The sequence below is a fragment of the Morone saxatilis genome, unplaced genomic scaffold (genome assembly GCF_004916995.1).
Source record: "Morone saxatilis isolate NCDOM2014 unplaced genomic scaffold, NCSU_SB_2.0 Contig14, whole genome shotgun sequence".
NCBI lineage: Eukaryota > Metazoa > Chordata > Actinopteri > Moronidae > Morone > Morone saxatilis.
In genome coordinates this window covers 12,001,062-12,014,274 of record NW_023339696.1, presented here as the reverse complement: position 1 = coordinate 12,014,274, position 13,213 = coordinate 12,001,062, and the positions used below count along the sequence as shown (strand labels likewise).

Sequence of the window (13,213 nt, the reverse complement as noted above, 5' to 3'; positions counted from 1 at the left end):
AAAAAAAAAAAAAAAAAGGAGAGAAACTTCTTCACACACCTGGAACACACTTTGCAAAGTTCACAGTGCATTTACAGCTCTCTCGTTTGACGTCTGGGAAAGGGTCGACGATGGTCCTCTGCAGTATGTTCGTCATGTCGTTCACGTACGGCGCCAGTCGCTTCCCGCACACCTCCAACGTCAGAGTCAACATCTCCACGGCCGACAGCCGGAGCTCCTCCGCCGGCTCCAGGATGTCTTTCTCCCCGAGCCTCTGGGCCAGACAGGGCATGAGATAAGGCAGCGACTCCTCCGGTTTCGGGACACAGCGAATAAAGTCTGTTATTATCGCTATCGCCGTCTCCCTGCATCTCTCCATCGGGTCGGACAGACATTTGAGGAGAGGCTTGAGGAGGGCGGAGAAGACCTCCTGTAAGACGCCGCTGGACAGTCCTCTGTCCACAGTCTCCCTCTTGATGAGCTCCAGAGCCCTCTTTCTTGTGGATTTGTTGTCCTCGTTGAGGCAGTTTAAATGTCGGGCGAGTCCTCTCAAAACTTCAGAGGCAGCATGTTCGTCTCCAGCCGCCATCGCTGCCATCTTGACTGTCGTTATGGCAACCTGCCGCTGCGCGACAAACAAACGTGCTGCTTTACGGCGGCTTCCGATTCAAACTCTCAAACTTTATTCGCATTCACGGACTTTCCTCTTGCTCCGAGCTCTCACCGCTTTGAAGTGTTCCTGTTTGTGTCAACAAAGCTGAATCAAAACCGCACTGAATATACGAAATGAATCGTTTCATACAACGCCAAATTACAATAGTTATGAGTTGAAAACAGCCTTTTATCCTCTGTGATGTCTAAAAATGGGAAAAGTGGGAGAGAGTCCCTCAGAGGCTCCCAAAGCTCAGGGTTTATGGTGTGTTGTTTGTAATAATTTGATTAAGCCTAAATATATAACGCCTTATGGTTAAATATGTATATTTCCAAATAGATTTGCTTTTAATCAAATTCACACAAACTACATGAAACACACCTGCAGCCTGTTGTAGGCTGTTCCAGGATACTAGTACTGGTTGGGCTTCGTGGCTCAAGGTAAAATATAATCAAGATGCTATGTGTATTGGGGGTAGTGAACGTTAGACCTCTTTTTAAACCTTTCTTTTTAAAGTAGGGGTCACAGAGGTGAGCCAGAAACACCCCAATATGTCAGTGAATGCATCCCTCACTAACTGAGGTTTTAGGGTCCCTTCGAGATTTTAATTCTACTGTTAGGAAAAAATACACACACGGTTGATGTGATTGTCTCATTCTAGTGTTTCTAGACTCAATTTATATACATTTGATAAGGACTCTCTACATACCCTTTAAATGTTTGTATTGATAGTGCAGAGAAGGCCTTGAAATAACCTTCAGCCTTTCATATTGGAATTTAAAACTTGCAACATAGCAGTTAAATACATCAAATATGAAAAATCGACACAATGAAACATTTTTTAGCGAGTTTACTTTTGGTATCTGGTCAGTTTATTAAAGTTTTACTACTTCTAAGCCAACAAATAAAACAATTAATAAAAAAACACAATATGATATATGTATTTTTTAATAATAATTTTAAGACAGTTTCATTATGGTGTGAGGTCAGACTTCTGTGTATGTGTGTGTGTGTGGTGGTTTGGGGGGGGGAGTTCGATGACTTTGACGTATTCCATGAGCTTATCTCTTAAATATCCGGGCCGCTGCGTCAAAATAATGTCAGTTTATCAAGATTCCCTCCGGCTAAACGACGGACACCAGTCTGCCTAACCCCCCCTTCCCCCGCTTACCTACCTGTCCAACACTCGACACGTCCCTTTATGGGGGGGGTTAGGGTTTGTTTGGGGGGGGGGGGGGGTGCCTCCTTTAAAGATCGTCACCTGCAGCCTCGGGAGAGCTCCGCTGCGGTCGCGGAGATGACAGATTGACGTCATCGGCACTGACGCAGAGCGGAGCCGGGGAGGGAGGCAGAGCAGCAGCAGCAGCAGCAGCAGCATCCCATCCAGCAAACGGCACCTCACCAATCTCCCACCACCACCGGCGAGGTGTTTTCTCACTGAGCATCCTCCGAAAAAAACGAACGGTAGGGACACCAGCGAGAGCACCGACTCAGACCCGGTTTTTATCAGGACAAAATAGCTGTTGAGACCAGGCCCTTGGTGGCGTTTACGTCGCAGCAGTTCCCCCTTTCGTTGTGGTTTGGTTGCAAAGCTAGCAGGGTTAGCTGTCTAAAGAGCAACTGAGCAGGTGCTGAGTTTTCATCACTAAGCTCAACAGTATGCATGGCAGCGTTGTTAAATGTGGGCACTGCTTTTGAAAGACACTGCACTCGGTAGGTGTCTTGCCCCTTAAGTCATAACTGCTTTTGATTCATTGTGCAGTACAAAAAAAACCCCCAAAAAAAACCAATCATATCGTAGACGTGATTTCCCTTTGAGGAAGTGATGCAGGGTAGTTAACAGTGAGCTACACCTGCTCAGCTTCCTGGCTGGCAGTGAGGCGTTTATTTAACATAACTGTAGTCTGACATAATCATGGTTGTTGTCAGTTGTCATACACTGCTACGTAATTTGCTTTGCCTCCACCTGCTGAAGGGTTTACTCTCACAAACAGCATTATATCCATTGAACCAGAACTCCTGTTTTGGGAGCCCCTTCTGTCACCTGCCCACCAACAGAGACACAAAAAGTGCACATTTGTCCTGAGATATGAAATTTAATATTGTAATATTGAAATAAATATCACTGTATAGAGTAAAATACATTGATACAGATACATTGAATGTTTATTTTTGGCTAAACCAGCTCATAAAATACCTAAAGCAGACCTGCTCAGTGATATGCACTGTTGCATCAACGTTAGGGATGCACCAATACCACTTTTTAAGATTCCTGCTGATACAGAGTACTGATCAGTACTCAGTCGTACCATTACAGTTCTGACAGTAATTTTGAAAACGTGTTTTATTTTCATCAGATGTTCCTCACTTTCTGATTGTAACAAATTCGATTTTGCTAATGTTGTTGTATAAGTGGATTAAAATATCTCTAAACTGCTGACCTTCCGCCTATCTGCTCAACTAATGAGAGTTATGACATAAAGTGGTATCGGGTGCAATATCAGAGTACTTTTATGATTACAGTTACAGTATGTGAGCACAGTATTGGACCCAACACCCAATACTGGCATAGATATTGATGTATCCCTACCCACAATGGTCTAATACACCCAGCTATATTAAATGGATAGCTACCAAGGTGTAAACAGAAAATCTCAGTTGACAGCTGATCAATCTATATTGTCTTATGGTGTATATCCAACGCAACCATATTACATCAACATTATTACTACTGGTAGTTACAAAATGACCTATCTTCTTCAACTGAGAAAGGTAACGTAAACTTACAGCAATCATCTTCATGTCTGCTTAGGGCACTGACACAGTTCATTTAATGAAGTCCTCGGTAGGAAACATAAGCAACAGGGTGTGAAATGTTCACTCACCTCCTCCCCACGATTCATTGCTCCTCCATTCTCTATCTTATTTTCCTCTTATCACACAGTATGCACAACATTTTGCCCCTCCTTTCTGTTTTCTCCCCTGCTACCCCTGTTTTACCCCCCCTCTCTGCTCTGCTTTCCCTCCCCTCCTCTCATGGTCCACCCTGTTTTCTCCCACTGCCACAGAGATAAAAGATAAGATGGCCACCTCCTCCTCCACTCTGGAAGAAGACGAGAGTTTGAAGGGCTGTGAAATCTTTGTGCAGAAGCACAACATCCAGCAGATCCTCAAAGAGTGCATTGTGAACCTCTGCATCGCTAAGCCTGAGCGTCCTATGAAGTTCCTGCGGGAGCATTTTGAAAAGCTGGAGAAGGTTGGTGATAAAAGTTTTGTGTTCGTGTCACTTAGGTTTCTCAGTGGGAGTTTCTCTGTTTGCAATGTGGGGCTCTGTGTTTCCTGAAATCTAGTGTGGTGAGCTTGAAGTTAATTATCATGTACTGTTAACCTGGATGTGACCTTTAACATGAATGTTCATTGCAGTGTGTGTCACTTACGCAGTAATTTCCTGTAAGATGTCTCTGATATTAATATTTTCTCCCCATGCTTCAAAATATTGCCTATACAAATGAGATAGTCTATGAGTGATACAAGCATTTATTACAGGCTCAGCTACAAGGTGGATTGCCATTTGAATGTGGTGGATACATCGAGTATGTTGGTATTTCATGTGTACAGTAGACTGTAGACAAACACTGTTTTATTTGTATCTTCTCAACTGATATTTGTAACACCATCACATATGAGCAGGCAAAGAACATCCCAGCTAGCTTCTGTGTAAAAAAAACCCCAACCAGACTGCTCTCAAACTGTTATAAAAGAGCTTTCATTTTCATCCTATTATAGGAGAATCCATTTGGGAATGTGATGTGAGAGGAGCACCCATAAAAGGCCAGTGTCCTGTTTGCAGGCTCAGGGAACAGACTGCCTGTCTGTCTATCTGTCTGGCTGTCTGTCTGTGAGCCGAGAGACAAAAGAGGTGACACACTCATTAAAAGATAACGGCTTCAGAGAGGAGAGTAGGCTTTTGCGGAAAAAAATCATAAATATAAAACAGGTTAAAGTTAAACCTCTGTAGCACATTTCCCGTGGCCTACGAACAACGTGACTACTCAGAGCGAGTGTTTTTTGTGTCAGGGGCAAGATGCTTTTTAAATCAAAGTTGCTTTGCTGATTCCTGCTATGTATTTTAGCTGCTTTTTGAGCTAAATCACATGGAATCTACTACTAGGCACACCGAACTCAGCTAAGATTGCCAGTTTTCCAGCCTTTTATGGACTATCATATGATATACAGATCAATTGTGCCTAATATGTGAGCTGTCTCCAAAACAGGGTGTCCCAGAATTTACCCTAAACTGATGTTCTTTTACAACCTTTTGCTTTGATCAAGCAGAGACGCAGATGGGTATGTTTGCTCATGACTGGATCATAAGATTTCTTTCTATAAACAATGGGCTCCACTCTTACACTTCTGTTACAAATAGGTCATAAAGGTGTGTGAGGTGGAGCTGTAGGCTGTCGATGTTGGCCTGAGGAGAGTTTAGGCCTCGGAAAGAAGTCTCCAACAAGAGAAGCGATTGTGAAGAGACATCAGATATAGCAGGTCTGAAGTTCACCATCCTGATGCCTGGAGGAGGGTCTCCATCCTTGCTGCAGTGATGTGTGTGTGTGTGTTAGCATGTGAGAGTCATCTGATTTGTTTTTAACATGACAAGCAATATTTTTCACACTTTTTGGCTTTTTGGCAAAAATCAAAGGCTTCATCATACGAATGTAAGTTTTGGCTGCATGTACAAGTAAATTATATTTATTCATTCATTTATTCATCCAGTCAGATCAGTCAGGTCTTATTTATAACAGTCTGCCCCTACTACGTGTATTAATCTGGAGCTGTGGCCCTCACAGAGGTCTGTGGTCAAGGAGACTGAGAATGAGCACTGATAGTGGAGCTACTGCTGCTGTAAGTGGGGATTGTGATGCTGCATAGTCAGAGAGGCAGCATGAATACTAATGGATGTGATGGAGCTTAGCAGAAGCATACAGTAACAAGTTGTGAGTGATTTGTCATTATTCTGTAAAATTACATACTGCACACTTAACACATAACAAACAAGCCTCAAAGAGTTTCTGTGACCAGAACCCTTTATATTAAGAAGAAAATTGCTTTAAATTTGACCATGATTATCTAAATAGCTAGCATAGATAAATAGGCTATAGTATACACAGGATTCTGTTTTTCTGAAACAGGGGCTTTGGTGTTCAGAGGCACCGGTGCAATCTGTATAAGTGGATGGGGAAGATTAACTACATTATTATTGGTGGGATACAGTATTGCATGTGACTTGCTCCATTCTCTGCAGTACTTATCCGTCACCCCCTCTGCAATAAGCAAATGTACTTAAGCTGTCTTGCTGTGCTCAGTCTTGCTGCATCTGCTGCTGCAGAATCGCCTTTCATGCAAGTATCACTCTCCACTGCTGCTGCTTACGTATTGCATTTAATCAACTCCATCTCTACCCCTGTAGCCACCTGTAGGCTCTGATTATAGTGTCCTTCAGTTCCCCATTGTGCTGCCTAAGTGTCACTGAAAAAGCACAAGTCTGACTGCTAACATGACTGCAAAACTAACAGCTCCACATAATATCTCTAATTCACATGACAGGAAATATTCTGATTATCCAGAGGAAATGGGATTTGGAGTTCTGTGTTTACAGTGTGATGTGTAGAAAAGCAGATACGTTCTTGTACTATTGTGGTACTATTTATATAGCCTGGTGCAGCCTTTTTTGATGATTTATGGTACTTATATTCTTTGACTGCCAAAACATACACGTGATTCACGCCATGAAATTCTGTCATCTTACACTTACACTGATGACTGTGTGTGTGCACAAACACAGTGACACTATAATGATATGTTATCATTTGATGCTTGTGCGTATAGATCAAAGTCCAGGATAAAAACAGTATTTTTGTAAGGTAGTGAGGGTCTAATGTATTGCATGAGGAGTAGGGCATGAACAGCTATGTTGTTGAATGGTGGTCAGGGAAATCACCTGGTGTATACAAGTGGTTAGAACAAAAAAATGCAGGCTTTCAGCTCTCAAAGGTCAACAGTTGCCTAACACTATTCCAGTCAAGCCTTTCCAAATCTGTGCTTGTGTTGTGAGGTCAGTCATTCGTGGAATTGAAACAGGCCATGTATGTTTTTGTGGTGTCCCAGTTATTTAAGAGGCTTATTGTGCTCCTTTCTCCCCTGCAAAGGGTAACTTTAAGGACAATATTTGGTTCAACAAGCCATGTCCATTTAATCTGGAGCTCATTTTATACATTTTATACTGTTATTCTTAATCCACGTTCTGTTGCTCCGAGTATTCACATTAAGGTCTTCAAAAATATTTAGTTTGTCAGTGCAAAAAACTGCCAGTAGAGGAGGACAGTTTTTAGATGCAAAACAACCTACTGAATTTGAAGTATTTTGTTGAATTAAGTTGTAAGGGTCTATCAGTGTCTCTGAGTAGTAAGCCCTTCCCCTCAACACAAAAGGAGAACACTTTTTAGTTATCACATTTTCTCCTGTACTTCACCCTCCATGTTTGTCTGTGTTCCTCTTTTTTTTTTTTTCTCTCTCAGCCATTTTCGTCAGCACTCATCGCCCACTAGAGGCGGTAACCTAGGCAACAGTAGAGGATAGATAGACTGTAGTCTATTCTCTGTTCAGTGAGCCCTTTTATTCCCAAAGTTTATTCCATCTCTCCTCTCTTGTGTTCAGGTTTTGGCAATTGGATCACTGGGGTATTCTTTCTCTCCATTTGTCAGACCTAACGTCATTTCATATCTGCACAGGATCCATTTCATACGGCATTCACAATCTTATCCGGGAAATCTCTTCTCTGTCTCGACATCGTCCGCTCTCACAGTCTTGTTCTTTGAGGTTATGTTTTTTTCCCCGACATACACACTTTCTTTCTTTCTTTCTTTCTTTCTTTCTCTCTCTATTTGGTGTCTTCCGTCTACTCGTACACACACGCAGACATGCATGCTTGAGAGCATGCTAAATCATCATCATCAGTCAGTTTGTTTTTAACTTTTGTTTCCATATAATAACACGTCTTTGGTCCTCAGCTGACGTTGTGAATGGGAAAATAACAGGCGTCTCGCTCCCTTTCATCCTGCCTATTTATGCACGGTAATGATGCCTTTGATGTCTGCAACAGTAGCTTCGAATGGGTGTTCTCATCTCTATCAGCTCAGCCCAGTGTGTAATTGCTGAAGAGTTGAATTTTAATTTTCACAATACAGTGGGAAAACATAACATTTCTGTGAGGCCTCGGCTGCGAACTATCTTTTAACAGACATTTCCTATTGGTGTGTTTGTCACTAATATTCACTGTTCACAAGTTTGGAGCATAGCTGTTCAGTTTACTGTGGAATATCTGGAATTAGGCAGTAAGTTTTTTTCATATAGCTCAAACAATAGGGGTATTGAAACGCTGATGAACAAAAATTGTTTTTCCATTACACAGGCTTTATTGTTGCAGTCCTTTTTGCCACGATCATGTGCACGATAAGTTGTAACAGTTCTGCAGGAGTCTATTTTAGATGGTCAAATGAATGTGCTGCTAACCCAGAAATAGTGACTTTGTTCTCATCAGTCTGCATCATTACAGATCTGTCCAACAGGCAGCAGCGGCTTAGTGCCAGGACTGAATGTGTGAGTGCGGATATATCGCTCAGTATATCAAGTGGGCAGCTGCCACCGCAGATGTTTTATTGAATTTGGCACGATGAATCTTCACAAGGCACAACAGTGTTTTCTGGCAGCCAAGAACCGCTGTTGCTGGCTTTGTCTGGCCACATTCATGAAAATGTTCTCTTTCCTCTGTCTGTTACTTTCCATTTGTGAAACTATCTGATGACTTCAGATGCGTCCCCGCTCCTCCTCCTGCGATTTTCACATGCGCACAACACTTTGATCTGTACATAACATACCACCTGCACTGGCGACCAAATGTTCAGAGCATGACAGCCGTCACTCCTCAACTCCATCTGTATGCGTGTGTTGCTCGGGCATGATGAGTCTATGCAGTGACTACATGCCTTGGCACCGTTCTGTGATCTCAAATCAAAACTTAGGACCCATCACAAATTCTGCTTTATTATCTTTTGGGTTGCTGTCCCCAATGAACTTCATTGAACATGTTGAGCATCTTAAAGTAAATCCCTCTCTTAAGCTCTTTTTTACAAGGCTATGGGAGACTATTTTTCATTTGCCATAGAACAGTTGTGGAAGGTTTTCACTAGGAACTGTACTAAAACTGTCAACAGTGACGTCTGTGGGTTATCCTAAGCAACCTGAATATTGCTGTTCAAATGTAACTTTATAACATTTCCACTCATTATTTTTTCAGGGTTGCGGCAGAGTTTTCAGAGGAAAAGATTTCAAAACCTTGCTAAATATAACTGAAACTCAGAAATCTGCATGGCTACCATTAGTATTTTCGTTCAGAAAACATGTTTTGGTGAACTAAACCTTAAATATTTGTATTCACACAAGTTGCTAAACAGTTTCTGCTTCATCTATATACAGTATGTGTATGTCTGTATGTGGTTGTGTTGGTATGTGTTGTTATGATTAGCAGAATGCTCCCTGTGTTCATTATGCTCACAGGGCTGTCATAAGTTTGGGTCTCATGCGTTACTCCTGGCTTTTTTACAATTTCTCCCTTATCACTTCCTCATCTTCTCAGCAGCCATATCCATGCTGGCTTTAACTCACCCACTTTTGCTTCTCTTCATCTATCTTTTGTACTTGTATCCTATCTTTCATTTTTTCCATACTTTACCATTCTCCTTTCATCTCATACTTGCTGTTAACTTCTCACTCTAACTCGCTCTATCTCACAGTTTCTCCACCTGCAACTAAAGAAAACATATTTCTATTTTAGAATCCATGCATTGCCTTCCGAATACATTTAAACATAATTGTATTGTGTAAGGTTTTAAAGGAATTAGCTACTAACTATAAATTAAAACTCCTTTAGATCATCAGAAAAAGCTCTACTCTCAGTTTTGAAGTCTACAGAAGCCTGTAAGGGTAACCGTGCATTTGCTGCCAGGGCTGCTAACAGTAGATTGACCTACAGGTTAGGACTCCAATCTTTTTAAATGGGCATTTAGTTGACATGCAATATATCTTATAGGTTTTCAACTTTTCTACTTTTACTACTTCTAAACCCCTGTAACGTTACTGTTCTCCTGTTTTTTGTTTTAAAATATAGAAAAATAGACCTGATAGACCAGCAGAATCTGGATACACAAGTTAGATGTTTGTATCTCTACTTGTGTCTCTACAGCTCCATGGTATGTAGGTCAGTGTTGCATTGATCATGTTGCCCAGCCTTCCCACAGCATCATAAAGCATGTCGAACTGAAATGTAAACTCTGCTACATCAGCTCTGTTTTCAGACCCCGTCAGATTGCATTATGGGAGAGTTCCTCTCTCCCTGTCTGTCAGTCTATCAGTCAATCAGCCACTGTCTCCCCGTCCCCTGTAAGATGAGAAGCCTTTCTGCGCTGCCAACCATTCAGCTGTCAGCAGGACCTATCATAACAAATCCGCCAGTCCCTTCAAAGGCTCTGATTGACAATTTGTCATGAGGGTTCGGTTGTTTGTTGAGTAAGCTGAGAGCATTAGTGGAGAATTATTATTATTATTTCCCCTATCTTCTACTTTTACTTGTATTTATTTAGCTTCTTTGTCTTCTTCTTGTTCTGCTCTATGACTATTTAGATCAATCTTGTGTGTGTGTGCATACAGCTTATTAGCAGCACAAGTCTAGAAAATGAAAAACACACCGTGGTTTTCAGAATTTCCCAACACAGTGTAATTAGTGTCTCCAGCCTCTGTTTGTCATCACCACCATGCTGGGATCAGGGTACTCTGTCAAATCAACCTCGGGTGCACGCATTGACCCGGGCATAAACCTCCTCTCTGGCCCACCCTGGGGCCCCTACAGGTGAATTGGAACCCCAGACCCTGTATCCCTGGTGGTCCTTCTTTGTCTTCTCTCATCTGCCCGTTGCATCCCTCCACCCTCTCCAACTCATCTGTTGTCGGTGTGAAAGAAAGAGGAAAGGTGTCAGGTGTACAGCACTAAGATGTAGTGAAGTGCATGTACAGATATGTAAAGAAACTACAGAGGATTTAAGAAAAAGATGTTTGCCTGAGCAATTAACCAACGTTACATCCAGACACTGCATTGGTAAAACAAGCAGCATCATTTGTTGTTATCTGTAGCTTGCATAACAATTCTAGGGCTGCAATTATACACTAAAATATTGAAATATGTCCATTACAATTCCCCAAAGCACATGTTGACGTATTCAAATTGTTTTGTTTTGTCCAACCAACAGTTTAATATTTCAGACTGAGGAAACTAACAAATATTCACAGTTGAGTAGTTGGAACCAGCAACTTGTCATTTTACGTAAATAATTCAGTGATTAGCAAAACTGTTGCAGGTTAGTTTTCTTTTTGATTTTTTGAATTGACTAATCAACTCACTAACAGAGTTTATAGGCTGCACGGTGGAGTCTTGATAGATGTGAAACTTCATCTGGTAGGTTAACTGAAAAGACTCAAAGAACTGAAACACAGTAACCATCAATACTCCCACTAACATCCTGCAAGTATGAGAAAACTGTGCTCGCAAGGAGCAAGGTCATGTCTTTCACTATCGGCTCTCTGTACAGCTGTCGATGTGTAGAAACAGTGTATTCATGAATTTCACAAGCTTATTTCAAAATTAAGACCTGGTTGTATTATAAGAGTTAAGAGTTCCTGTTTGTTGCTGGTTACATTTTAGCCAGTAGATTTGAGGATTAAGATTAGAGAATTAATGTAGCCGATGGAAAGCCTCCATTAGCATCGTGTGTGTGCATGTGTGCGTGTGTGCGTGTGTGTGTCTGTGTGTGTTGCAACCATAAACACAGTGAACATAATTTCATAGCCAAGAGGTCAGCACTGCACATACGCTACGCACAGGTCGTAATACAGCGGCGAACTTTCTGTCCATTGTGTTGCTGTAATGGTGTGGAACAAAGTGATGAGTAGACTGTTAGCTCTGTCAGTGGATTCGCTCTCCATGCTTCATTACCTGTGTGTGTGTATGTGTGTGTATGTGTGTGTGTGTGTGTGTTTGCGGCACCTTGTTGTTTTTGGTTCACTCGCATGCTTTCAGCCCCAGCAGCAGAGAGTCTACGTCACCGGGATTAGGGCTGCCTAAGGTAACCACTTATGGATGTTTCCTTTTCTATAACTAATATCAGAAATTATCTTTATGGAAGAAAAGAATTTTGGATGTATTTGCGCTGCGAGGGGACCCACTGGTCCCCTCTAGTGGGTTCAGTACTTTTGCGCCGAGCATGATGGGTGGTTGGGCTGATTAATATCGGTTAGTCATAGCTATTAGGATGAGAGCTAGTCATAACTTTGGTTCCTATCTGCTTGGTGCAAATTGGTTCAGGGAATGAACAAAACAATAGAGTCCCATTTTAATATGACTTATCATCTACAAATTGGTTGAAACTGGAATTGAAAATGGTTTAATAACATCGACTCCATTGAGTGCATGGGATTGTGTGTGTATTCTTTTGTCTCTGTCTTTATTCTTTGTCTGGTAATCTGTGACCCACAGTCACTCTGTCTCTAATGGAAAACCCACTTTTTTTTTTCTGTCCTGCTTACGCCTGTGTCCTCTGTCTCCTCTCCCCTCCCTCCTCTCCTGTCCTCTCTCTCTGGCATCAAGCCGCCGACGATGACGCAGGAAGAGCAGAGGAGAGAATGAGGGAGAGAGAGGAGAGAGACTCTGACATAGGGTAATAGCACTGATTACAGATTAGAAAATATATTGGTAAATAAAGAGAAAGGATGGCAGGATTTGGAAGAATATTTAATGTTGCTTAAAATAGAAATTACCTCAGACTGAGATAAGTAAAACAGCCGCCAACTGCAGATGTGTTTTGTTTAGCTGCTGTAGTCCCAGTAATGCCTCAATCTACCTAGCCTGTGTTGTTACCGAAAAGCCAAAGCAAGAAAAAGTTTGCCTCTGCTGCTGGTGAAAACACATTGCAGCTGTTCTCAGCTCACCTTGGACTAATAAAGCCTCCTCTTTACACTTATGAGACAACAAAAGTCATACTGCACGTGTGTCATGTGTCTCTGTGTTTGAGCCAGAACAGCGAGGACTTGTTGGAGCCAGACACAAAGTCCTCACTTCATGCCTGACCCTCTGACCTAAGAGGAAAGCGCGTGGGTGGGGCTGGAGATCAGAAGGGAGTGAGAAAGACACTGCGTGGTACAGCCCAGTGTCTGACACACACAAGGAATGTATGGGACGACGATGCATCCCGATGGGAATGTTTTGAACCATTTGCTAATGCAAAACACACACACACACACACACACACACACACACACACACAAACACAACACAACACAACACCAGAACAGAAGTCTGTATTGAGGCGATTGACGTTTTGCCTTCTGTCAACTGAATCACTGTAGATGTGTGAGTGAGAGAGAAGGAGAGAGAGACTATCTGTCAACAGGCGTCAGAACTGGTGTGTGTGTGTGTGT

The 13,213-nt window shown here is 42.1% G+C and overlaps 2 protein-coding genes across 2 annotated transcripts in view; one reads left to right on the top strand and one right to left on the bottom strand.

The window, feature by feature from the left end:
* LOC118323646 (dynein assembly factor 5, axonemal-like) overlaps positions 1 to 612 on the bottom strand; it is a 26,807-nt gene extending 26,195 nt beyond the window's left edge. The window contains exon 1 of the mRNA XM_035655679.1: positions 40 to 612. Coding sequence (XP_035511572.1) covers positions 40 to 577 — 538 coding nt within the window. The 5' untranslated portion in view covers positions 578 to 612. The remainder of the gene's footprint in view (positions 1 to 39) is intronic.
* Positions 613 to 1,920: 1,308 nt separating this feature from the next.
* prkar1b (protein kinase, cAMP-dependent, regulatory, type I, beta) overlaps positions 1,921 to 13,213 on the top strand; it is a 60,332-nt gene continuing 49,039 nt past the window's right edge. The window contains exons 1-2 of the mRNA XM_035654348.1: positions 1,921 to 2,095; positions 3,700 to 3,887. Coding sequence (XP_035510241.1) covers positions 3,714 to 3,887 — 174 coding nt within the window. The 5' untranslated portion in view covers positions 1,921 to 2,095; positions 3,700 to 3,713. The remainder of the gene's footprint in view (positions 2,096 to 3,699; positions 3,888 to 13,213) is intronic.